At 42.1% G+C, this 27,014-nt stretch overlaps 1 protein-coding gene across 28 annotated transcripts in view; it reads right to left on the bottom strand.

Annotated features, from left to right (window-relative positions):
* tnikb (TRAF2 and NCK interacting kinase b) overlaps positions 1-24,560 on the bottom strand; it is a 72,629-nt gene extending 48,069 nt beyond the window's left edge. For 26 of the 28 annotated variants that reach the window (XM_023949995.2, XM_078938863.1, XM_023949997.2 and 23 more), the window contains exons 1-2: positions 24,080-24,531; positions 11,806-11,871 (exon numbers count right to left, since the gene is read on the bottom strand). In XM_023949995.2, the coding sequence (XP_023805763.1) occupies positions 11,806-11,871; positions 24,080-24,136 (123 nt within the window). In that variant the 5' untranslated portion in view covers positions 24,137-24,531. Of the gene's footprint in view, positions 1-11,805; positions 11,872-24,079 lie in introns of all 28 variants that reach the window. The other 2 variants (XM_078938871.1, XM_078938879.1) reach the window with 1 other exon arrangement.
* Between the last annotated feature and the right edge of the window lie 2,454 nt (positions 24,561-27,014).

The raw sequence follows: 27,014 nt of genomic DNA, 5'->3' as shown, positions 1-27,014 counted from the left end.
GTGAAGTGTTGCTGTGGCTGCAGGACAAGTGGCAGCATTCCACCTCACAATAAAAGCTGAAGCTGATAAAACAGATGACAGCAGCAGATAGGATGTCATAAAGGCTCTTTGTTTCACTATCGCTTTCCCCTGACAGCCGACGAGACAATCTCCAGAGGTGACACAGAGCCCAGAGATTATGGCTGAGGCGGGAAGCTGCATTAAAACTGAATCCACACATGCGGTAATGCAGGGAAAGATAAAGATAGCGACGGTGCAGAGGGGGGTGGCAGGCGAGGAGGCGGAGGATGTGGAGATAGGAAAGGGCAGAGAATGCTGGTGAGGCAGCCTGAGGCGTGAAAACACACCTCAGGTCCCACGTTCAGACATGTCTCGCATTCCTCACCTGGACTCAAGCCTCGACACATAAAAAATACAGAAGTCGCTTATCTTGAAAATGTTTAAGCCAGAACACAAACATTTAAAATGGAAACTCCTGATGGTTGAACTTGTTTTCATAGTTATCTGCATATCGGCCTTATCACTGGATCACAGGAACACAGTGGAGTCTTCTGATGTAAACAATTTGTTGGAAAGAATCTTACAAAAATATGATTCTTTTTCAAGGAGGCTCATCCAGCCTCTCTGGCTACGTTCACACATCAGGCTGAAACGACCCAATCCTGATTTTTTTGCCCCTATGCGACCTGTATCTGATCTTTTCATGACAATCTGAACGACACAGATCCCATCTTTTCAAATGCGACCCAGGCCACTTGGGTATGTGGTCCTGAATCCGATACGTATCCGATCTTTTGAAATGCGACCGCCGTCTGACCGGCCAGGCCACATGTATCCGACCCGTACATCATTGACGCTCCAAACTTCATAATTCTGCAATGAAGTAGGCAGAAACAAGAACGTAAACATCAACCACGGTGGACGATGCTGCTGAGACCACTCAGTGGAAGGGAAGCGAGGTCACCGATTGGATTCATATTTGGGGTGACAGCTCTATTCAGCCCAAACTCCAGGGCTCTTATCGCAACCGGGCGGTTTTTGAAAAATATTTCCAGAGAAATGGCCGAGCGGGGTGTTGAACCTTTCCCGGGATTACTTGTTTTCCTTTCCGAACGTGGTCAGAAGCGCGGGGACCCAAGGCGGATCCTCCTCCGGGGTTCATTTCCCCGGTCGGACCCTAAGATTCTCCAGGATTCTCCAGAGCGGGTTAATAAAGAGTCAATAGCATTTATTCTGGGGGAAACCTGCTTTTATTACCGTTCTCCTTCCTCCGTAACACATGACATGAACGCGCCCCCACTGCCCCCCTCATTCCCTACCTCGCTGCACGCGCTCTCTCCTCTCTCTTACACACACACGCACGGCCTCAGCACATACACAATTCCATTCCACAACAGTGGGTACAGACGACCCTGGCTCCAATGCCTTCTTTAAATGAGAAGATTGTAATTGTGCTGGCTCCTTTGTGAAAATAAATGTAATAATGAAAAAAGAGCTCCACTGTTGACAACACTGTTGTTGACATCCATTATTAATGTTAGCTACTTCCACAGACAACGAGTGACGTCGTTCACCGTTGAATACTCTTCTGCACATGCGGGTCACTTCTGGGTCATTTCACTGTCACACAGGAGATCACAAAAGTTCGCATTTAATTGGAAATGTGAACGGACTTGCAAAAAAAATCGGATTCTTTCAAAAAATTGGAATTGAGCATTAAGCCCTGCAGTGTGAACGTAGCCTGTGTCGTGTGTGTCATGAGTGAGTGATGAAACAGGACTGATGTTCAGGAGCCGTTCTTCAGTGCTGCTCTCTCAAAGCTAGGAGTCACATTTACACTGGTGGGTTTGACCCTGCTGGTTTTTTCCTGATGCTCCTGCAGGTTAAGTAAGGGTTAATGGCCGACGAAGTGTGCAAATTTTATTTTTTAATGCACGCCGTGGAAGCCTGAACGACCTGAAGTGGAGGACGGTTGCTTCCGCGAAGTGCGTTAAAAAGTAATAATGTACACTTTGAAGGCAATTTACCCGCTTATTCCATGGTCACTTACAAAAGCAATAAATAGTAACCAGTTTTTAGTCCTTAATTTCCTGTTTTTTTCTGATTTGGATCACAAAAAGCGAACTATTTGTTACGTGGTGCGGCGCAATAACAAATAGTCTGCATCGCGCCGCACCACCGCTGCAGTCAAGATTCGGCGATATATATATGCTGATCTTTCCGATGGGTTGAATAAAGCATCAGTTCAGAGAGAAAGTTCACCTCTTACCGCTTGTTTTTGTCCAAACGATGAAGCAAAACGTTGTTTTAAAGAAGCCGGCGCAGTGATACGAAACATTTAAGCTAGGTGACCGGAACTTATTTTTTCACCGTGCGGTTATCACTGTGGTTTATCACTTTTTAATGTACAACCAGCAGCCAATCAGAATTGAGTATTCACCCAGACTATGGTATGAGGAGATATGAAAGAACGTTTGAACTATGGCATGGACCAAACAAGAAGGTCCTCCTGAGAACCACTATTTATTCACTTGCAGATGAACTCTGGTGCGTTTTACTTCAGAGCGTATCCACAGTTGAATATCCAGAACATCTAAGCAAAAAGAGGATAACGGATGTAAGCTCTGCAGTTTGACCTGCTTCAATCTTCCGCTCTTTTCTGAGAGTGAATGGATGCATTTTTTGGGACTGTCACAGATAGGAAGAGGTCAGTTCACACAAGTCTCTGTGAGCCCTTTAGACCAGGGTGGTGGACACCCTACTCTGGGGAAACTGCAACAAATGACTGCCTTGTCCAAAAAAGGAATTTACCCCCAAGCTGCTATCAACTCTTAGTTAATCCAAGTCAGTGTTTAGCTCTGATGTATTTTCTGATATAAATGTGACTGTCCTTTTCTGAAAACATCAAGAATCAAACAACAAACCAAAACAGAACGCATCAGAAAGAAGTCAGGGGGAAGAACAGCGTCTATTTTTACATTTTCATTTGTTTACTAATCACCATATCGATCGATTGCTTTTTCGATTTTGGCAGAATCAATTTCAGCTTTAATCTTTTGATTAAAAAGCCGGATGTTTCTACCTTGGTCCAAACACCATAACCATTGTGAAGCAGCATCAGTGCTTCAGCGTTATCGTGGCTTCATTTGGTCAGCAGATGTCCCTGTTCTGTACGGTTATTCTGCTTTACCTGTTTCCTGGTGTGAGCCGTGGAGCTGTTGAGAAATATTTGCATGACAAATGTTTCAAAACAGAGACATAGGAAGAGTCTGGATTTAGTTTCTGTGCGTCACGAATGTGAAAGACAGTTCAGGCTACTTCCTGCAGAGCTGCAGAACCAAACGGCAACGGACTGAAGGGAGAAAAATAGAATCTGACATATTGCGCCTGTGAAAGCTGTGCCAGTGCCATCCAACATTTTCATTACATGCAACTGCAGGCACATTTTCACCTAATTTCCTTCAGATATTTGTGCAGCCCTCTGTTGATGATAAAACTCTCAATGGTTGATGAAATAGCATCAATTTGAGAAAAGTACTAATAAAAAAAATTAAAAAGAAACCAGTGAAATAGAGAGATTACTATTTTTCCAATAGAACTATTTCAGAAAACAGAGAGAGCCAGACACAAATGACTGTATTTTGACCATAGACAGGTGTTAACCGGTGTTAAAGGCAGCAGCCGGAAAAGTCAGTTGGATTAACAGTTGTATTTAGCATCAATTCATTGTTCAAAATTCTATCTAAAAAGCTATTTTTAGGTGACAATTAAAACTAAAAGTTGGTTTCTGACTCCTAAGTACAAGAAAAAGCATATAAATAAATTAAATGAGAGATTATTGCAACATTATTGCACATTACTTAAACACAGTTTATGTCCTCTAAAGATTATTTATGTTTTTAACAGAGATCTTTTTGAAAAAAAGCAAAGTTTTCTGAGATTTTTGTTTGTGTATAGAAGTTTCCCTACAAAGTGTAAAATAATTTTTTTATTTCTGAAGTTTCAGAATGTGTTTTCTTTAAAAGAAACCATTTTTTTCCTGGGTGTTGTGGTTTGAGGTTTGGATCAATCAATTCACTACTTTTGTTCAAATGTTCCTCTTTTTTTCCAGATATTTGTGTTTTTATCTTACAAATATGTGCAGGCTTGTCAAAAAATATCACCAGTGAATAAAAAGTAGAAGTCCCTTTTTGTCATCCATCATGTCACAGTGCATATTCCCTGACATGCCTCCATTTCCAAGTGAAATCCTGAACAGCAAATGTCAGTCAACATGTTAACACGGGTCTGAGTCAGGCTTCAGCATGGCTTTTTAAGAATTAAGTTCTGAAAATAATTCACAGACAGTTCAGACAACTTCAGAGGAAGTGCGACACGTCTCTAACAAGAACAACAACACATTTTAGAATACCAGAGTGTTTGCAAGGCTTTGATTGTCCGGATATCCTGGTTTCTGCCTCTTGAGCCCAACTGTTGTGTGAACTGGAAGCAGGAAGTTACAAAGAGCTGAATAAAAAATCCAAAGAGTCCATTCCGTAATCAGTCTGAACAGACACGAGGAAGCCGTCATCTCACCATCCAGCAGCAGATTCACGCCTCGATTCCAATGTCAGCCAATCAGCTACATGTCTGAGCTCCTCCTCTGTGAAGCCTATGTATGAGCACCAAAGGTCGTTGAACAAAAAGATCTTGTGATCTCCCCTCTGCAGCCAAACCTCACAACACAGGAACTTAGCAGCCAGATGGAATAAAACACTTATCTCAACACTAAAACAATCCCCAATATAAATTAGTCATTCAAACATGTATCAGTGGTAATTTCTTTAAGACTGCAAGCAAAGCTCGGCTTCCCTTATAATGTCACAAAATTAATGGTCAAATATGTACTATTGTAAAAATGCGTTAGAAAATGTTCTTCTCAAAGACGAGTTCGTTCAAATCAGTTACATAAAGCAGGTCGGCTGACTCGATTTCCTTCTCATACATTCCCGCAGCGTCACAGTGCATTTCCCTGTTGAAGCACAGCGTCCATTGACTTCAATGGGGCTGCTTGGAACGTTTTTTTTTCAGCACTTCGAAACTAGACGGTCATTGGATGAACCCTGCGATTATGTCCCGCCCACGGACGCTCAGCGTCTCTGGGAGTGACTGGGGAGTGGGCTGGCCCGAACTCCGAGCTTCTGCGTGATGATTGGAGGGTCTGTCAAAAGACTGCGTCTCCTTTTGACTGACAGCGATTCTGTACTATAAGGAATCAGTAGCCGCGGTTACATGGGCAGAATATCTTGATCGGATCAATGGTCGGGTTATAATTCACACGTGCACATGGGCACAGAAAACCTTTTTCCGATTAGAACAAGCGTTCCCATGGCTCACACCTTTGGTCGGAATAAATCGTTTGGGCATGCGCAGCAGTGGTAAAAAAAAAAAAAAAACCCGGAAGAAGAGGTGCGCCTCGTTGTAAACAGACCGCTGCCACAGACTTTTATGCAACAGCTCCGTAACACGAGGCGATCTTCCAAACGTGCTTTTATTAATGTTATGAATAGTATGAAGCGCCTGCTCGCTCATCGTTTATTTAATCCGTGTGGTCATTGCTTTTTATGTTGAAGAACGGAGCTGGAAGAGTTAGGACAGGCTAACAACACGCGCTAACAACATTAGCCTTGCTTGTGGACACAAAATCCAGGACCGTGCGAGAGACGCAGCAATCTATCTTGGCTGCACGTAAATATGTGGGAATAACATCGGCCTTTATTTTGCCCGGACAGCTTCTAAGGGCGGAGCAACATTTATTTCTGCTCTGAAACGTTCACACACCGCCCCAAACAACACGGTTCCTCCTGAGTCCTGCAGTCCCTAACCCAGAGCGGCGGGACGGCTCGCAGTCTGAATTCTCCCACACATAACAAAACAAAAAAGCGCACATGTAACTAAGCATCCCTCCCTCCCTTCACACACAAAGTTATCTGGCTCTTCTGCTCACTTGGTCCACTGGCACCGGGACTCGGGTGCCAGTGGAACAAAGCGCTGCTGCCCCGCATACCCCTCGTGAAGGAGGGAGAGGCAGACAGCCAGAGGGGCGAGAGCGGAGCGGCGCTTTTCACGGGGCGTCCGCAGAGCAGCTGGTGGTCCCGTATGCGCTTCAAAGCTTTCTCTCAGCGAAACACCGTCTATGCATGACGTAACCCAGAGCAGTAGTGACACACGATCGGAATGACCGTTTACATGCTCCATGATCGGATAAACGATCGGTATAACCCACCTATCTCGATCGGAAAGAAATTCTGATCCGAATGAGTCTGATCGGGGCAGAGTATTCCGAACGGCGCGTTTACATGACGCATTTTCTTTCCGATCAGGCGTTCTTTCCGATTACTTTTGCCCATGTAAACGCGGCTACTGAAGCTATTTGCGCTCAGTCCCATCGCGGAAGTTCAGTCGAAATAAAAACTGCTGCAACCTATTTCTTTAAAATATTTGCTTGGCAAAATTGCTTGATTTTTTACTTTTAAATAAATAGACAATTTTATGATGTAGGCCGAAAATGAGCTTCCCCTCTCTGAAAGACCAGTAGCCGCCACTGACATGTATGTACTTTTAAAACTGTTGACCTCAAACCAGCAGGTTTCTATGATGTCTGAAGACCAACTTCTGAGAACTTTGTTGGTTCAGCCTTGTTTGTTGGCTGTCTTTCGTCTCTGAGAGCATCTGAACCAAGTCACCATGCTCAGCTGAAAGCAGATGTGATCCACAATCCCAGCAGAAAACAATCAGTAAGAACAAGTCATTATTATGTAGAGAATGCTTCAGACATAATGGATTCACCTAAAGCTACGTTCACTCCGCGCTCAAAAACACATGTCCAAAGAAAAATCTATGCACATGCGTTTACATTTCCATTTAAAAAACTCTAAACTCTTGCGTTAATGTGAGTTTTTTAGGATTGTTTTCAGGCTATACATAAAAGACGCGCGGCCACTGAACATGCATGGAAAGTAAAACCAGCTCAAACGTTGACCAATCAGGGACTCGGATTTGGTCCTGACGTGTGGACGGCGTCCCTTTTAATTCACGGAATGGACCAGGAAGGAGAAATGAATAATTGCGGTTTGTGTCCGTCTGTAATTCTACGACACCAAGTCGTTCATACATCCAAGTAGAGCTGTGAAGGAAAAAAAGCCTGAAGCAAGAAAGACCAGATTTGCACCACTTTGACATTGCAAACCAAACCTCTTCCAACTGTTGGTGGCGGACATGCCAAAGAAAAGGAAGAAGAGGAAGAAGAAACCCCTCCCTGCTAGTCCATTGTGAACACCAAACGCTAAATGCATGTTCATTAACGTGCGTTTAGCACATTCTTGAATGACCGGTGTAAATTTAAAGTTTAATCAAACATACAAAGTACGGCCCAAACCTGTTGAAATTTAGAAAGAGAAGAGAAAGGAAACAATATTTCTGTAACAAAAGGCATAATCATATCAAAAACAGATAGAGCAGACAGATTAAAGTGGTTTATGTCAACAAAAAAAGCAGACAGAACCTCTCCTGGCTCCATAATGGCCCGTTTCTGCTAAGCAACAAAACGTTTTGTTTAGAGGGCAAAGCAACAATACCACTGATCAACTTCTTTCTCTGCGTTTCTATTTGTTCCACTTACGTCCTATTGTCTTCTGCTGCATCCGACAGCAGCAACATGCTCGTATTAAGTTGTTCCTTGTTCACACTGAGATGTTAATTGCAGGTTGGAGGAAAAGGTGTCACAGCGAGTGACATCCACAGCCAGTAAAATCACACATGTTGCTCCCTTAAACAAAAGGCTGTGATATCAGAACCTCCCACTGCTATTCTGCCACTTCACAACTGCTTTTGTTGAACGGAGACTTTGCTGTTGAGCTAAACCAAACACTTGTGTTTACTCTGTGCACCCGCGGCACATTTGCAGAGGAATCCCTTCAGTTTCCGGGCGTCTGATGAGACTCAAACCTTCTTCATCTGCTTTCTAGTACCATCAGTGTATCCAAAAATTTGGCATTATTTCGGAAATATCAATGAAAAGTGTGGAAATTTCAGACTGGTTTAGGGTTAGGGGCGGAGCCTTAACAACGCCCCTACAGCCGGAATCAGTGTTCCAGCTTTGAGATGGTCATATCTGAAACAGGTTTAATCCAGGATGAGTTGATGGGGAAGGGGAATTGCCCACCCTTTTGAGTTAATAATGTCACAAACCGATCTAAACCCTGACAGTTTCAACAAATATCCTGACTGTAAAGGGAGATCAGGTCGGGTTCTATCAGACCTTTGAACTTGTGGAGAGCAAAAAGTACATTTTTGGTTTTCAAAGTGTGATGTTTGCATTCATAAAAAGAAATTTGCTTCCCTTCCTGCTGCTCCTACAGGTCAGATCAGGAAATGCTTTCTTTCAAAGGCAACACTCACACAGCAGGTCCTCATTCTAAGTTTAGATCAGTGGGTAAAGATTATGGATGTTTGTTTACACTGTCATTTTTAATCTGGAACTGGAACCATAAAGTAACAGCGCGGTTTAATGCCGTTATGCCAGCTCGGAATAAAGCAAACACGCACGAGACACAATACTGAAGGTGGAATCGGCCCTTTTTATTTGTTGAAGTAAGAGAAGTCATAAAGGAGCAAACCGTCTGCAGCTCTTCCCATTTCCCGCCACCGCAGATTCTGCAGGTGACGGAGGGGGGAAAAAGCAGCCGTTGGTACAGACTGCAATGAAAATGTTTGGAAACCTTTCTGACCTAGAACTGACCCACAGAAAATCTGATTTCATGTCTCAAGGATTGTTTAGATTGTCCTGAAAAAGTGTGGATGTGGACAAATAAAATCTGATTTCTGTGGCTTTGGCCTGCAATGTGACTCCAGCCTAATTGTGACTTTAACAGCGCAGACATCAGTGCAGGGAGTTGAAATGAAAGAGATACTCAGCTTCTCTGCTTCAGTCAATAAAACAGATTGAATAAACTCCACTTTGTGAAAGCTGATTCACAGCATAATCAAATCCAGCCAAAGCTCAAACTGCCTCCTCACTGGTAAAACCTCGACTCTGAGCTCTTGAATGTGAAGCGTAGTGAAACAAAGCTGGTGAAAAGGTCACACTTAGCAGGAAGCGAGCGTGCACGGCAGCTTCTGTGGCAGCAGCCTCACGCCTGCAGCCAAATGTTGAGAGCATTTTTCATGCTTTAACGCTCCTCAGGGGCCTCAGCATCACTTAGCTCTTCCTCTGCGCTCGCTAACCAGCTGAAACTGGGAGGAATTGCTAAAACTAGGGGGCAGGAAGGGGAGACGTCAGCCGGGAGGTGGAAAACAGTTTTACCGCCTTGTTCCAGGGATTTCATGCTTGTGACCTTTTTAAGTTTTGTGATCATTTTCTCTTAAAACCAACCGATCTGAAGGGAAATTACAAGATGCAACAATGAATGAATTCATTAAACTAAACTAATTAACTGTCATCACTTTCTGACACAATGTACCAGTTTTCTTATTAAATCTGACAGATTACAGACTGAAATAGATGCCAACATTCGTTAAAAAAAAAAAAAAAAGAGAGTTCTTAAACACTAAAACATTCAGGTAATTTTAATTTGAAAGGGTGAAAAATATCATTATATTTCCCCCTTAAACACAGCAATCTATGGAGGAATCCAGAGACTAAAGAACACCAGAACAGCAACTACTGCTGGTTTGGGGGAGGGATTGCATAAAATCAAGCCCCTGCCAGCTAGCTCTGAGACTTCTTCAGTGGGGAGGATTGGATCAAACCCACAACCTTCCAGTATTGGGTTGGACGCTACTCTGTAACGTCATTGATCTGGTGGCGTGCTCCTTTGGATTGGGCCTATGGGCTGGGACTTTGGCAAGTGCTTTTGCCTCAGTTACAACTGCCCTTACGGCCACATAAGGGCTGTCTGCGGGTGAAAGATGGGCAAATCTGTACGCTGCAGACCAAATTTAAAGATTGTAGACGACCCGGTGAGCCTGTAAGGTGAAAATGTTTGTGCACATTTTTACTACGGCCATGCTGCAGGCGTCAGGTCGTAGCGAACACTCAAACAACACGCAGGAGTAAGCAAGGGGAATTAGGTCAGACACAGTCATGTCGTACAGGTTATTTATTTTTTTAACCTCCCGGCCCCCTGTGTTCTTCGCAATGTTCTTACAGGTTCTTCACGATAAACATACCACACGTGCGACATCATTTTAATGACTGAAGTGGCTGCACAAGGGACCTCAAGGAAGGCAAGACCCACCTGCTCCTCTGAAGATACAGCCCCCCCTTTTCTATCACAAACCACGGCCCCGAAAAACCCAAAAACCTGCAGCACCATGTGACTAAGGCATTTTAAAGCAATTTACAGACACGTTTTTTTTTTACAGTTTGAGGCAGTGGGGGGTGGGGGTTGAATGTCTTGTTCAAAGACACAACAACCATCAAATCTGGGTTTTGAACTCTAACTCAACCCTGTGAGCTCCACCCATCCCCTCAAATCCAGAAATGTTCAGGACTTACTTTCCATTTCATGATTTAGGTCATTTACCATTTTGACTGAACTCCCTAACCAATGTTAGATGTAAGGCCATCACCAGGGCTGTAAATGTCACTTTTGCATCTGAGCTTGAATATTTACATGTAATTTACCTACACACATCAATTCCTTCAACTGCAGTCAGCCACGGAAGTCTTCCTCACAACCTCGCAGTTTTCTGAAGTCCCATTGACGTATCTATGCAACATTTTCACGATAATTTGATAATGATACAGAGCAACAGCTCCTTATTCAGCCACATCCTTCCGGTACTGTTTATATCTTCCATTTTCAGTGTTCTGGATGATAGGAATACTCAAGGGTAAGGCTGTCTCCCACTTTGGTCTGCTTATTTTAGAAAAGTACATGGCGCCTTTTGAAGGAACCACTTCCACCATGAGAAGCAGTGTGAAGACAAACCTCCTTTCATACAGCCGCTTTGTTCCGAGTCTGAGGCGTCTTTGTTGCACCTCCATGTGTGAAACGGTTTGCTTCCCATAGTTGTGAGGGTAAGACCGGACGCGTGTAAGACAGCTCCGTGACCCTCTATGGATACCTCTATGACCACGTTGTGTTGTTAAAGGCTGTGTGTACATACTGACCAATGATTTTCTATCAATTTTTTATGCTACATGTTCAATACTCATGTACTAAACATAATTTGAATAATAAGGTAAAAGGTGAATATAGGATTCCCAAAACTAGTTTTTCTACATCGCCAAAACTGAACTGCGACTTGGCCAAAGCACAACTATTGGTTGAAAGGCTGAAGAGCTGGAATGGCTGAGACAAAGAATTTCTTTTTTATTGATCATTTGAAAAACAGCTGGTGGAGGAAGTAAGAAGCTTTTCAAAAGACACAAGAGGATTTAATTACCCAATGAATTGTGGTGAAATATTACATAATTATCTACTGAGAAAAACGCTTGTCTCATGTGTTGGTGCTGTTGTCATTACAATCAATTCCCTCAAAGATTAGAGTCCAGGGATTAACCAGCACCATGGAAATCTGAGGAGAGTTTCTCTTTTAGCATAAAATATCTTCACTAAAAATAGGCATCACAACTCAGATGCATACACATCACAATGGCGTTTTTTCTTTCATAGTTAGAGAATCTGGAGTAGCGTTTTAACCTCATGCCAGTCTTCACCCCCAACTCACTGACTTTTTCGTCCACCATGAAGGCTTTGCTGGTTCATAACTTTTTGAGGATTTTACCTTCCCCTTTTTCTTTAGGGTAGATGACCTTACCTTGTAGACCTGCCCATAGGTGCCATTTCCCACCAGTTCCACCAGCTCAAAGATTCCAGCCGGGTCCTGAAAGAGAGACACAGAAGAGAATAAGGAAACAAAATACTCAACTGGACTCAAGAAAGATGGGCTTTTTTGTGGAATTTGACCTTCACTCGCTCATTAACAGGCTGAGTGAGCACAGCATACCTGGAGTATTACCCAGTAAAAGGAAAAGCCCTCCTTTGTCACCACAATTGTTCTTCCTTTAAAAGCTCACCTCTCCAACGTGTCTGCTCTCCCCTGCAGCTCACCATGCATTCTTGGTGAGATCCTTCATTTTACATAAAAATAGTCAATGTCATTCACACAAGGCAGCCTGGTAAACACAGGCAGGCCTCACAGTAAAACCCCAAGAGTAAGCATGATTGGTCTCTGCTAGTGTGTAATTTCTATTTAAGGGCTCCTAATCTTGAAATGATGAAGAAGACACTTGATGCAGACACTGATAAGGGTCCACTCGACAGGGTTATAGATTAATAGATGCACCTTAATAAATCAAACAGACTTATGTGAGTTTGACTTTAAGAAACATTTTTTCTGCAGGTACAGCTGCTTCTTTACATCAGAATGAAATCTATTTAACAACTGCTTGAAAATATAAAGATTTTATCAAATTTTGACTTAGAAAACAGAGATGGTGTAGGGGAGACGTGTCTAAGCTCTGAAGTGTCAAACGTAATGCAACCTCACAGTGAAAAAACAATGCTAAATGTAAACCTGAATGAGTTACCAAAGGTGTCTTACTAAGTCAAAGAATGTGACAAATTGGAAGAGTAAAATGATGACCTTTAAGTTATTTTTACAGAAACAAACTAGTTGTGGCTATCACTTATAATGTGGTTTAGCGTTATACTAACAAGTTCTGGGGTTACTGTGAACACAGTCTGACTGACGTACGGACTAATCTCTGGCTCTTTTGTCTCGCTTAATGTGCCTTTAGTGCTCCATATACATGACATCATTTCAAAAATAGACCATTCACTGATGGCAAACCTTCAAATCTGGTGTGCCCTATAGTGCAAAAAATATGGTAAACTTTATCTTTGATTCTGAAGTAAATAGTCCTTTGGGCAGTGCTTGTGCCACATTAGCAAACAAATATTAAAATTTCATAATTTTATAGTTATGACTAAATTATGTGTTTTCCTTCATATACAGTCTGAGTTGTTATTTTAGCTATAGAACTAACATATTGTCAACGGTAATCATGTTTGAAACTGGAAGTGCAGAATAATAAAAACTGGCGCAAATTAAGCTAACTATTAGCCTTAAAAAGGTCTTTTATATATGGTTTTTCTCTAAAAAAATCACTGCAACCTCTTTGGACTTCTGGTCTTTGGAAAGTAAGAGGCTGTCAGGAAAAATCTGTTGTGTTACAAAAAATGTGAAAATATTTCCATCCATCCATCCATCCATCTTCCTCCGCTTATCCGGGACCGGGTCGCGGGGGCAGCAGACTGAGCAGAGATGCCCAGACTTCCCTCACCCCAGCCACTTCCTCCAGCTCCTCTGGGGGGACCCCAAGACGTTCCCAGGCCAGCCGAGAGACGTAGTCTCTCCAGCGTGTCCTGGGTCTTCCCCGGGGCCTCCGCCCAGTGGGACATGCCCGGAACACCTCTCCAGGGAGGCGTCCAGGGGGCATCCGGACTAGATGCCCGAGCCACCTCAGCTGGCTCCTTTCGATGTGGAGGAGAAGCGGTTCTACTCCGAGCTCTCCGCGGGTGACCGAGCTTCTCACCCTATCTCTAAGGGAGCGCCCAGCCACCCTGCGGAGGTGTGGTTTGGGTGGCAGTCGAGGGCGGGTGCCTCGGCGGCCCAAACCCCGATCATGGAACCTGGAAAATATTTCTGCCAATGAAATATACTTCTGTAAATGTCAGCAAAAATGCCTACCTAGACAAACAACAACGTTTTAATGTAAAAATTAAATTTCAAATTAAACACCTAATGTAGAAACTGTATTTTCTTTCTTGCATAAAGTCTACATAGACCTGCTCCTCCTACTAGATGCTGGTAAAATCTCAGTCTTGATTTTACTAGATCCTACTGATACTGTGGACCACCAGACAATAGACTGTGCACTTGACTGAATCATTTCCTATTGAAATAAGTTATCTTAGGTAATTTACCACCCTTTTTCACCAATATTTTTCTTTGGAGTTTCACATGGATCTATCCTAGGTCCCCATCTTGTCTTATTCAACATGTTCTTACTTGGCAAATTCTTTCAAAAAAAGGCCTTGTGTTGTCTGGTCCTGCTGCCTTCATTGTCTATATTTCTAACAATATGGCTGATCTGCCTCTTTTAGTCGAACTTGTCACTAGGTACTTGAACAAGACCATCCCAGATTTACAGAATGCATGAGACAGTAACAAGGTTTTCCTCTTTTATAGCATTTTGCACCGATTGTTGTTATTCACTTTCATTTTGGCATTAATTAGTCATCCCTCTTCCACTTGCTACTAAACCAAACCTCTGCAGACAAACTGCTCACTGGTTGACAAAAAAGAGACTACATCGCCCCCACCCTGACCTTCTCCACTGGCTTCCTCACACAACTCCTCCTCACAGTCCCTGAGGTCTGCTGACCAAAAGAGTCTTTCAAAAGAGCAGACTGAAGCTCAGGGACAACCGTGCTTCCCCCGCTGAGCTGCTGAGCTTTTAAGGTTAAACTTAAAGCCAAATAGTATTTTTAAACATTTAAGACTGCTTGCCTTTTTGGCCCTTTTCCTCTAATTGCATTTTTTTTGTATTTGTTTTTGCCGTGTTTGTACTTTTTTATGGATCTTACCTCTACCCAAAAAAAAAAACTTTAGTCAGCATCTGTTTTAAAATGCGCCCTATAAATAGGTTTGACCTGACTTGATATAAAACTCTTATATCATGTAGTTTAAAAAAACAGCAAGATAGGGAAAATTTAAAGAAATATAAGAAAAGGGCACTAGCTTTTACATTATTGTCCTACTTTTTATTGAAAACCGGTAGCACAGTCCATTCGGGGATTTTCAGTCTTAAGCATTAAAGGGTTCAACAGAGCATGAAAATCCACAAAAAAATTAGAAAAAAAACTTATTTAAAACATAATCCAATCATTGATCTGAGCAAATCGACACATATGAACAAAACACACACAGGCCTTAAAGAATCCCAATAATCAACACCTGCCAACATGACAACACTCAGTTTGGCAGGTAAAAATAAGAGCTTACTTTTACACTTTGGCATGGGAACACATCCTCATTATATTTGCCTTATTTTATCTGAATCGCCACATTTCCCAAGAATGCTTCACTTTGACTTCATTGGCTGCATGCTAACATTCATGTACCAAAGTAAATGTGCAGAGGGAAAGTTGTTAGGAACAAATCACAACTGGTAGAAATGATGATGAGGTCTTTGAATAGAGAGAAAGAAAGCTGTAGCAATAAAGAAAGGTTCTGTATTCGAGAAAAATGACACAGGAGGTAAAACGGGGAAAAAGAGTATGCTTAATGTTTACTAGTTTACTGTAAGGACTGTCATATCTTTGCCAGCAAAAAAAAGAACTAAGGGGTTTTGTGGGTTTGGAGAAGGTGTTTGATCGTGTCCCTCATGTGTTAAGGTTTAGGTAGAAACCACTAAAGACCATGAAATTGTAATAAACAGAAAAAAAGAACTGAAAGATTGTGAAGTGGCCCAAATTCAGAGGATCTGAAAAATCACAGCTATGATTAAAGCTCTTAAAAAACCTGAATACATTTAATAATGAGGAATCGGGATAAGGTATAGTTAAAACAGATACACAGTGGGGCAAAAAAATGGTTTAGTCAGCCACAAATTATGCATGTTTGCCCTACTAAAAAATGATATAGGCCTGTATTTTTCATCATACGGACAATTTACCTATGAGACAAAATAGGGGGGAAGAATCTAGGAAATCACATTGTAGGATTTGTAATGATATAATTTGTAATTTCCTCTGTAAGTACGTATTTGGTCACCTACAAATGAGCAAGATTTCTGTCCCCTACAGACCTTTAACTTATTCTTTAGGAAGCTCTTCTATCTATCACCTGTTATCTGTATTATTATCACCTGTTTGAACTGTAATCACCATAAAGACACCCGTCCACACCCTTAAACAGTCACAATCTAAATTCCACTATGGCCAAGACCAAAGAGCTGACAAAGGACACCAGAAACAAAATAGAAGCCCTGCACCAGACTGGGAAGACTTAATCTGCAATAGGTAAGCAGCTTGGTGTGAAGAAATCAACTGTGGAAGCAATTATCAGGGAACGGAAGAAATGTAAGGCCACTCATAATCTACCACACAAGATTTCACCCCATGGGGTCAAAATGATCCGAGATTGAAGAGCAAAAATCCCAGAACCACACGGGGAGACCTAGTGACGGCCCAGCTAAGAGCTGGAACCAAAGTAACAAAGGCTACCATCAGTAACACACCACACCGCCAGGGACTCAAACCCTGCAGTCCCAGATGTGACCCCCTGCTAAAGCCTGTGCTATTGTCAGATAAAAGCAAAATAGAACTTTTTGGTAAAAACGTATCTTGTGAGAGAATTCATTCATTCATCCATCCATCTTCTTCCCCTCATCCGGGTCCCAGGCATAGACTTTCCAAGGAGGCCGGGCAGTGTGACTCCCTGGTTTTTGGAACACACCCTTCCAAGTACGTGGTTCCCCTTCTTGAAAGGTTTTGAACCACAACCGCTGTTTGCCAGTCCAGTGGTACAACAGAAACATAGAACAAAATAACTTTGTCTAGTGCAAATTCAAAATAACCAGAGGCTTTTAGGAATCTACCAGCCATATTGAATTTTGTTACCATGATCAAAAAACTTAATTCAGAGCCCAGCTGGTGTGTGCTGAGTATTATGGTCTGTATGTGTGTGCAAAAGGCTCAGGGGGATAATGCAGTGCTCTATTCTGAAAGGGATTAGCATAAAAAGCTGTGTTTCTTTGAATTCAAGGTCAAACAGGTGAGCATTCATTTCTCATGGGCTGAATCTGTTGTGCAAATGCATACATACAAGAACACACACCAGTTTACCAGTTATAGCTTTACCAATCATACAACTACACACCAAAGACACACACTGATTCTGCCTATCTAACAAAACTTAAACAGATTTTAAAATGCAAAGTTTGTTATAAAGAATAATAAAGTTTAGGTGTCTGGATTTCTGCAAATCTTCCTCTTTATATTTGAACTTCATTACAAATATGATTCACCAAAAAAAAACTTTTTTGGCTACATATGTTTAAAAGATATTTCAAGATAATCTTAGAAAATAGGATTAAAATGGAAGCTGTTCTTTGTTCTGGAGTTCATTGCCTGTCATACCTTTGTATGGGAGGCAGTAATGCTATCTAACCTGGCATCTAAAAGGACAGGCAGACCACTCTATGAATAATAACTAATTGTGAGATCTCAGAAATATATGTTGTTATGTTACATTTATCAATGATACATTTTTGATAGGTTCAATTACATCCAACATGTTTGTTTAGCTCAGTCAATCTGTCAAAGCTTTTTTTATAGACTAAATGCATTCTAATTGCAGCAATTACTGGCATTTACAGCATTTTCCTTTTTATTTAATAAAATGTTCATTTCGTCAAACTCTCACTACAGGAGTGATGGGTTTTTCAGTCTGAGAAAAAAAGGCTGCTTTTAGCACGTTTAGCTCAAATTAATGTTAGTAGTTTAAAAGAGAGAAATGATTTTGTTCACTGAGTCTATCATACATATATATCTTTATCTATCGATCATCGATCGATGGGTATCGTCCAATAAAAGGGAACAAAATGACATGGCGCCTTATCCTGCTGGAAGTGGCCATCAGAAGATGGAACACTGTGGTCATAACGTGATCGACATGGCCAGCAACAATGCTCAGGTAGGCTTTGGCGTTGGAACCATGCTCAATTGGTACTAAGGGGTCTAAAGTATCCCAATATATCCCCCACATCATGACACCACCACCACCGGCCTGAACCATTGATACAAGGCAGAATGGATCCATGCTTAATGTTTGTTGAATTCTGGCTCTACCATCCGAATGTGGCAGCAGAAAGATACTCATCAGACCAGACAACGTTTTTCCAATCTTCTATTGTCCAGTTTTGGTGAGGCTTTGTGAATTGTAGTCTCAGTTTCCTGTTCTTAGCTGACTTTTGCTGCTGTAGCTTTTGCTGCTGTAGCCCATCAGCCTCAAGGTTGGATGTGTTTTGCGTTCAGAGATGCTCTTCTGCAGGCCTCGGTTGGAACCAGTGGTTCTTTGAGTTCCTGTTGTCTTTCTATCAGCTAGAGCCAGTCTGGTCATTCTCCTCTGGCATCAACACGGCATTTCCGCCCACAGAACCTCTGCTCACTGGATATTTTCCCTTTTTGGGACCATTCTCTGTAAACCCTAGAGATGGTTGTGGGTGAAAATCCCAGTAGATCAGCAGTTTCAGAAATCCTCAGACTAGCCCGTCTGGCACCAACCACTATGTCATGTTCAAAGTCACTTGAATCAGCTTTCTTCTCCATTCTGATGCTCAGTTTGAACTGCAGCAGATTGTCTCTGCCATGTCTACATGCCTAAATGCATTGAGCTGCTGCGATGTGATTGGCTGATTGGAAATTTGTGTTATTGAGCAGTTGGACAGGTGTGCCTAATAAAGTAGCCAGTGAGTATATATATAAAAAATAGTGATTTACTCCGTTCTGTGCAGCACATTTGTAACTATTAAATGAAGCTATATATATATTCTACTGCTTTCTGATATTCTTACTCAGAAATGTTAGGGTCATTGTAGCAATGCAGCATCGCACAATGAATATTCAGGTACAGTTATACACCTGTTTTTTTTTAACAGGAAAGTATAGTTTTATTTTTCCTCCACAGTATGAAACACAAATAAAAGGAACCCAAGTTATATAAATTAACCTCAAAACTCCTAATCCAAATAATAAAACTAGATTTCAAGATCAACAAACTTCCCTTTGTGGTAAAAAATGTATTATCTGGTTTAGAGTTTACATCAGTTAATCTAAGTCAGATTATAAAGAAAGCAAAAGCAAACAAAGGACTAAACATTAAGATCACGTACAAACATTAACATGTGTCCACACGTTAATTATAAGATTATTTTGAATCTGTCATAGTTATATCTGGGTTAGCAGCATGAAGTCCTACAATTGACCACAGAGGGTAAAAATCAAACTCCTGGAGTTCTAGACTATGACTTTTGTGAGTAGTGAAACTGTCGGGAAAGCAGAAACCAAGAAATCTTGAAAATTTAAAAGTTCACAGCAAGTCAGGAGCATGCGGCAGCTGTCCGTCACTTCATCTTCAGGTCAATTTATATAAAACATATTAACTTCAATATCACTTTATTAGGAACCTGTTCATAAGACAGTTATATGGTACAGCCCTGCTACAAAAAGAGTTAAGGCATCAACTTACCCTATTGGTAGTAATCCAAAGTCTAGGCAACAACAACAAAAATCACAAAAAAACTTCAGCAGATCCAACAGATCCACACCATACGAATCTGCAGTTTAATGATGTTGACTTCTACCAGGCTCACTCTTAAATAGACCTCAACAATCTGGGCCTGAACATGGATGCCAATGTTTTAATCCCATTCAGCAAGACCGCAAGCTCTGCTTTTGTTGGTTTATCACCACCCACAAATGGAAAGTAAGAAAGCCCCTGTAGTAGAGAACCTTGTACTTTCCATGTTGTTACATCGTGGTCAAAGCAGATCTGTACAGAACCACAGTCCACTAGAGTGCACCATGGACCATGGTGGACCACTGCAAGTCAGCCTCAACACGGTTTACCAAAGCATGTCGGAGCAGAGAAAGGACAGATACCAGCAGCTTCATTGAATATTCTTTGGGAGTCAAACATATTCTGGTGCAGTGCTCTGATTTTCCCCTCTTCTTATTGAAGGGGGGTGTGTCTTCAAAAGGCTGATTATACGTAACATTCTAACTCATTGCTCATCAAAAAGGTGAATTTCTTGGAGGAGATTCAGGTCATTCGTAGATGTCATCACATCTACGTGTGACAAACTGTGCAGTTTACAATCAAACACCCTGGCTGTTGATATTTAAGATTTTTCCTCACAAATACTCCTCTTCCTCTTGAATGAATCACTGTGAAGGTTATCACCCTGTGTCACATTCAAACAGCTATTAATACTGTAGTCTGTAAAAGCCCATATCAAAGCACGTACGCTCTGACACACTCGAATGTCCACTCGAACCAAGAACAGCTCATTCTGAGGAGACAATTTCACCAGGAAGTGAGGGTAGTTTCACAATATTTTACATCAAACTGGAGAGTTTCCTTTTGCTGTGTACACGGTGACTTAATTTGTGTTTTTCCTGTTAGCCGGGGAGACAGGCAGTTCTCGTGTTACAGTGAACATCATGTCCAGACTTTCCTCACACGTTCCTGTCTGTATGCTGAGTGTGTTACAGATGCAGACTCTCACAGACCTCACAGACATGCAGTCCCACCCACTCCATCATGTTCTGACTTGACCGCCGCTCAGCAGGTACAGCTCACTTGTGCATAAAAAAGGTTTTCAGAAATTCACTAACGCACGTTCTTGACTCTGTTGCAGTGAAGGTTTTTCATTTTCCACAGCAAGACAGCATTGTCTAGAATTAGCTCTTTGCTGCTCGGTGTGCTGGCTTGCTCTCAAAGGCTGCAGTGCTACATGAGTGAGACTTCCTATTGTGTCAGCAGCCAGAGCATTCAGAGAGAACGCAGACAGGACAAACAAAGCACAGGAATCGAGTGTATACATCATTACAAGCTCTTTCTTCTCAACATGAAGCAGTTTATTCAAATACCAGATTTTTGGTGAACTCATATCTGCCTGCTACTTATTAAATGGATCAGGTGTTTTTGCCAACAAGAAGCTACAAGACCAGAATTACTTGGAAGATGGCATGTAGAGGTCTGGCGTCTACACTTGTGCTCTGGTGGATATTCAAATTTGTTGATATCCACCATGATCATTCCACTAGAAAAAAAGGGGTTTTGTTACTCCCTTTGGTAAGAATGAATACACTAACCCCAAATAACAGAATTTTAGCAGCAAATAAGGGAAACCTAAACGTATTTCCCGCCTCCTTATGGTGCTGCTAATCTGGTAAAAAATCCATCCAACCATCTTGTAAACCCCATGAATCCCTTTTGGGGTCGTGGGTTGCTGGAGCCAATCCCAGCTAGTGTTAGGCAAAGGCGGGGTACATCCCGAACAGGTCGGCAGTCTGTCAAAGAGCCACACAATCACACATTCACACTTTTTAGACTGTTGGAAGAAGCCGGAGTGCCTGGAGAAAACCTTCGCATGCTTCATAAAAGATGCAAAGTCTGTTTAAATTTGTCAAACCAAAGAGATGGAGGCTGACAGCAAGATGAAGTCATGTTTAAATACAAATACAGCAATGGTGTCTTGCCACAAAATGGTACTTTACTACCTTGTTAAAAGGCCCAAATCGCTTATCAGTCCCGGTCCTATTCACCCACACACACATTCACACACTGGTAGCGGCTTCACTGCGCCAATCTATAACTACCAGGAGTAATGTGGGGTTAAGGGTTTTGCCCAAGGATGCTTTGAACTGCAATATTCCGATCACAGGTCCACCGCGCTACCTCTGCACCATGGCCGCCCAGTTCTTATATCATTTCAGTTATAGACCCTAAAACAGGCTAAATGAAAATATGGTAGTGGCGTCAGTGTAAAACAGGGACACACTATAGGGCCGGCACAACCCAATCTTTAGTGGTGTACTAACGGACATCACACCAGAAGCCTTGAAAGAGACATTTATGGTTCTTCTAATGATCACTTAAGAGTCATTATCCAATGCACAAGATCGATCGGCTCACACAAAAGGTGGCAGCAAAGATGCAGAACTCACAACACTAACCTAACTAGCTTTTTAACTCTGTCAAAGGCAAGCCCATCAGCAGATCCAATGAGTAGGATTGAATGATTGAGCTGACCTGACTAACTCTCTGCTGTCCCTCCATTACATCCAGCCTAAACACTTTCTTCAAACACACTGAAAACACAAAATAGACACTAGACAGATGACATAGAACAAAACTCTAATGTATCTAATGTGTGTGCATGTTCATAGATTTTCACACTTTCACAGCTGCTGAATAGATCGGTGAGTTTTCTTGGACAACTGAGCCCTTAGTCCTCCAACAGAGAACCCTGAGCTCACAGTCGCTGAAATTAGTCATTTATTTTTTAAATAGAAACAGCACAAAGATCTCACCTTCACTTTTACATTAAAGATTTGCTTGCTTTCTATCCCCCACTAGTTGTTTGTACCATATTTTCCAGAGTATAGGCTGCCTTTTTTATTTTCATAGTTTGGCCAGGGATGCGACTTATACTCAAGAACGACTTTTTTGTGATTTTTTTTTTCTAACATAAAAAGGCTCATATATTCATTATTTTCCCACTAACAACCAGTTGGCCTCTAGTGGATGTTTCCCGCTTACAACAGCTAGAAGGCACTGTAGTTGTGTGTATCCATTTGTACGATTGGAAGCAACAAAGAAGAAGAAGAAGTGACATCCAAAACAAACAGATTTTGATTGTTTTCCTGCTGACCTTTATTATATTTCTCATCAAATTGAGTCACATAGACAGGAGAACAGCCCCGTCATTCAGACACAGCTCCCACAGTAGATAGTAACTATGACTCCAGAGAAAAAAAGACTGAATGATCTCATGAACCTAGACATGGAAACATGATTACCAAAGCTTTCGTAGAACTCTTCAAAAATAAAAAACCAAACCTGATCTCTTAATCAGGTTTAGTTAATAAATTGAGACATACAGACAATGATTCCATGTAGCGATGAGGCTAAAACCTTGACGATAGCTTCTCCAATGGGAGTATCTAGTTTAGGGGTCACCAACCCTGTTCCTGTTGGCCCTGTTGGTTTTGCAGTTAGTGCTGCTTCAGTAGATGTTGATTAGCTGGATTGAATCAGCCCAGTTTCTGATTGACAGAACACACCTGATCAAGGTGTGCGGCATTATGCCGGGCTTGGCCAATTTGTTCAGAAATTGTGCAATTTTCTCCTACTAGTGCGACTTATATTCCAGACTGGCGTTTATTTTTTTGCTCCCGCAGTTTATACTCCGGAAAACACTATACTTTTAATTACGATTTGACTTTCTTCACTGGTGTAAACCCAGCTGTTTTTTTAAGAATTAGCTGTTTCAAGTGGCTGGAATAGTTCTGCAGGGCTCTCAAATGTAAATGGGTCACAGTTTGTTTTTTCAAGTGATGTTAAGAGCACTTTTTAAACAAAACTGTTGGAAAAAACAGTCAGAGTTTGATGTTCTGGAGCATTTTCCATTGGAAATATGTCACATGACAAAGAAAGACCCCCCCCCCCCCCCCCGTGTTTGAAGTGACACATTAAAATTGGAGCCAAACGCAAACTGAAGGTTTCATCACTTTAAAACATTTCAAATGTTGTGTCCATTTGTTGTCCCCCTCAGAATCTTCCTGGGAGGAGGATGACATCCTGCTGATGGTACTCTTTCATTTGGGGCTCACAACAAACTCTAGACAAGTACGAGCGTGCACAGCGTGCGTGTCCTCTACCAGCTGTTTACCTACCTGGCTGGAACTTCCCACCTGTGTGTGAAGCATCACAGGCCTCGGACACGTGCGCACACGCATTCCTGCACTGCATCTTCCCCCATGCCACTCATTACGATGGGCACACAAACGCACGCGCACAAACAGGCACGAAAATGCTGTCGCCACAACATCATGAAATGGCGGAACTCGCTCGTGCTGCGGTTATTACTGCCGGTGTGTGCGTGTGCGTGCGATCGAAAATGACACGCACGCGCGATTTTGAAGCGTCTACAAGCGCCTTAATGTGACATGCACATGAAACTCAACATCTGCCCCACATAACGCATGCGGTCTGACGGCCGGCTCGGGGCCTCGTTACGTCACGTCCCAGTTGTTGGGATAAAAATAATAAGGATGAAGAAGCTGCGCGCGCGCGCGCGCTCACATCCCACTTAATTTTATCAATCAATGTACACAGTGGAAGAGCGCCACACACACACAGATACACACACAGTCATTGTGTGATCCATGCACGCGCGTAGCTGAGGCACAGAAGGGCGCGAGGACAGGTGTTGCACGCGCACACAGACATTTACCCTCAGTGCAGACAGGTCTATCTCATCCAGACTCCGCGCGGGGGAGTCGCTCGCCATGGTGCTCCCAGTTCCTCAAGGACCATCGACCGGGAGGTGCGGGGCGGCGGGGGGAGGTGGGGGGCGCACGCTCCTCTGAGGCAGGCCTGAGTCAACCCCCACCCACCCTCCCCAAAAAGATCCAGATAATCCCGGTGCTAGCGATGCTCGTCCTGACGGAGCGCTGCGGGAAGGGGGCAAACGCAGCTCCACAGCTTAATACATGCTGCTCCTACAGAGGAGCCCCCCACCCCCACCCCACTGCGATCCGAACACCGGAGCAAAATACGGGGCGACGCGCGCGCTCAGAGGCGGAGAGAGGCGCGCGGCAGCAGAGGCTCACCGAGTCCGACCGACCGTCCGTGTGTCGGAGCCGCGGCGCGCTTCCCGGGAGGGGCCTGCGAGGAGGCTGCGCTGCTGTCAGAGACGCCCCTTCCCCCTCCACACCCCCCAGAGGCTCGAGCACGCGGAACGCACACCTCCGCGGTGATAGAGGGAATAGCGGCGCGCTCCTGTATGGAAGCCTGCTATGGACAAAAAATGGGACTTCAAACCTCCGTTATTCACCATGTGACCCCGCCCGGTTCTTAGAACATGTTTCGACACATCTGTTGTCATTTACGGTCAAATAGAAGACTACATGCTTTACACGCACATGATGTGATACCTGGACCAATCAATGTTGTCAAGAGGAATTGAAAAGTTAAAGTAGGTCATATATACTGGCATTGTTCTGTCCTTAAAGGTACATGATAGATAAATGCCCCAAAGCCAGCTACTGACTTAATCATTCCTATCATATGTGCTGCTTTAATCACAATGACGAGTCATACAAATATCTGGAAAACTGTGTAGAAAACCCAAGTGAGTGATCCTCCCATGCAGTACCTACTGACTATTTAGAGTCCATGAGATCTGGTTAACCAAAGGTTTAGAACAAACATTACTGATCCCATTGGAAATTACATACTTTATCCAGGACCTTTGACTCTCAGTCCACAGTCTGAAAAGAAAGATTTTTAAAGCTGAACAGCTTCATGTGGACCAGGGGTCAGGCTCCTTTAGTCGTGGCTCTCTGGAAGGAAAAACAAAATGTTTTTGATTTTAAAAAGTAACTGTAAAAATATATAAGTAAAGTCAACTAACTCAAACTTTATACAACTTATTTGCAAACAATTGAAGGACAGTACATATCACAAGTTGAACCAAAACATTTTAACAGATTTTTGTGTGCCGTGTACCACATGAAATTCATTGGAGGTCAGTAAACACAACCAGAATTAAGGCACAGCGGGTTATAAAGCAGATTTTCTATTTTTGGTGAATAAATTCAAGGATTTTAAAAATGCCTTATGGTTAGAAAAATACAGCAAGGGTCGCCAAAATTGGCTCTGATGTGCTTTTGGTTTATCAGATGGAACATTTGTAATTCTGCCAGAATCACACATTCCTGGCAGAGATGCTCCACCAACAGTAAAATAAACTGTGTTTTTTTACATTAGTGCTGACGGGACACTAAATCAAAATATTTGCTGCATTAAGATAATCCGGTGTGACACAGGGCCTCTTTTTTTGTCAAAAGATATAAACTATTTTCATATTTTGAAAAAAAGGCTGTTTTGTCTTATTGCTTGTTTTATTTATGCAAAAAAGAAATGTTCATTTATATTTATTATAATAGTAACAATAACATTCATACAAATCAGTGATTTGTTTTTCTAATAGGTGAAGTCAGACTTTGTGGAGTCAGTGACAAACTGATCAAAATGGCTCTGCAGTGTAGAAGGATTCAGCTTACCCGATCTAGACTCTGCAGCAGTTTATGAAAATGTAAACATGTTTGTCTTTTCTCATCATGGGACTGCCATCTTGCCACAAAACAAAAGTTCAAAAACACGTTCTACAACTTAACATGCCCCAAACCATCTTCAGGTTTCCCTAAAGCTCTCATGATGTTGGAAACTCAACGCAGAACAACCAGAAGGAGACTTGGTAAAAAATACCTGATTTCATACTAAAATCAGTAAGATGATAAAAAAACCTGAACCATAATGAGTGAAAACAAGTCTCTGATAAGGAGTAAGAGCACATTTGTGATAATTAGTGAGTTCAACGAGGGTTAAAGTGACAAGACGACGGGATGGTCAAACAATTAAAAAGTAAAATAAAAGAGAAAACAGACATGAATGAAGAAAAAGCCACAAAAATCAAATCCCGTTTTGAGTGTAACCATGTGTTCAAGTCAGGATGGCATCATTCACAACATTCAGAGATCTTATCCAGATCAAGGGTTTTCATCTTTTTTTCATGACTGGAATGTTTCAAACTTTGCCAGTAAATAAGGAAAACCAAACATGGCAGCGTTATACAAGGAGCAGAATTCTCATCTGAAGTAGTGTCCAGATTGTTCCTTTTTCAACAGTAGGTGGTGTTATAAAATTAAAGAATAGAATAAAACTGTACCACAAATACAGTCCTATTTAACTAAAATCACTTAACGTTTTTGTAGTTTCTGTCTCTGTGGTTGTGCAGCCTAAATCTGTGGATGTGTCCCATTATTTTGCACCTTCAGGATGTTTCCAGTCTTCTTGTGGTCTTTTTGTTAATCATTGGATGTGGGTAATTATTTTTTTTTTCAGTTGTTTTCTGTGGTTCTTATTATTTGTGGTTGTCATATAAAGCATCTCCTCATAGTTGTTTTGGTGCCCTAGTTTTCTGAAGTCCTTGTTGCAATAGCTATTTGCTTTGATGGTTTGTGATTGAATTACTTCTTTTCTTGTGCGTTTGTGTGTTTTGTGCCCCTTTGTCCAGACTGCAGAGCAGCATCCATCTTCTCCATTCTGATATCTGATTCTTTTCTTCATCCGTCATTGAATTCCTGTACTGAGCACATCTTTAT

The sequence above is a fragment of the Oryzias latipes genome, chromosome 20, assembly GCF_053564925.1.
Source record: "Oryzias latipes strain Hd-rR chromosome 20, Olatipes_Hd-rR_3.1".
Classification (NCBI taxonomy): domain Eukaryota; kingdom Metazoa; phylum Chordata; class Actinopteri; order Beloniformes; family Adrianichthyidae; genus Oryzias; species Oryzias latipes.
The sequence above is the reverse complement of the archived record's forward strand: the minus strand, read 5'-3'. Positions and strand labels throughout refer to the sequence as shown.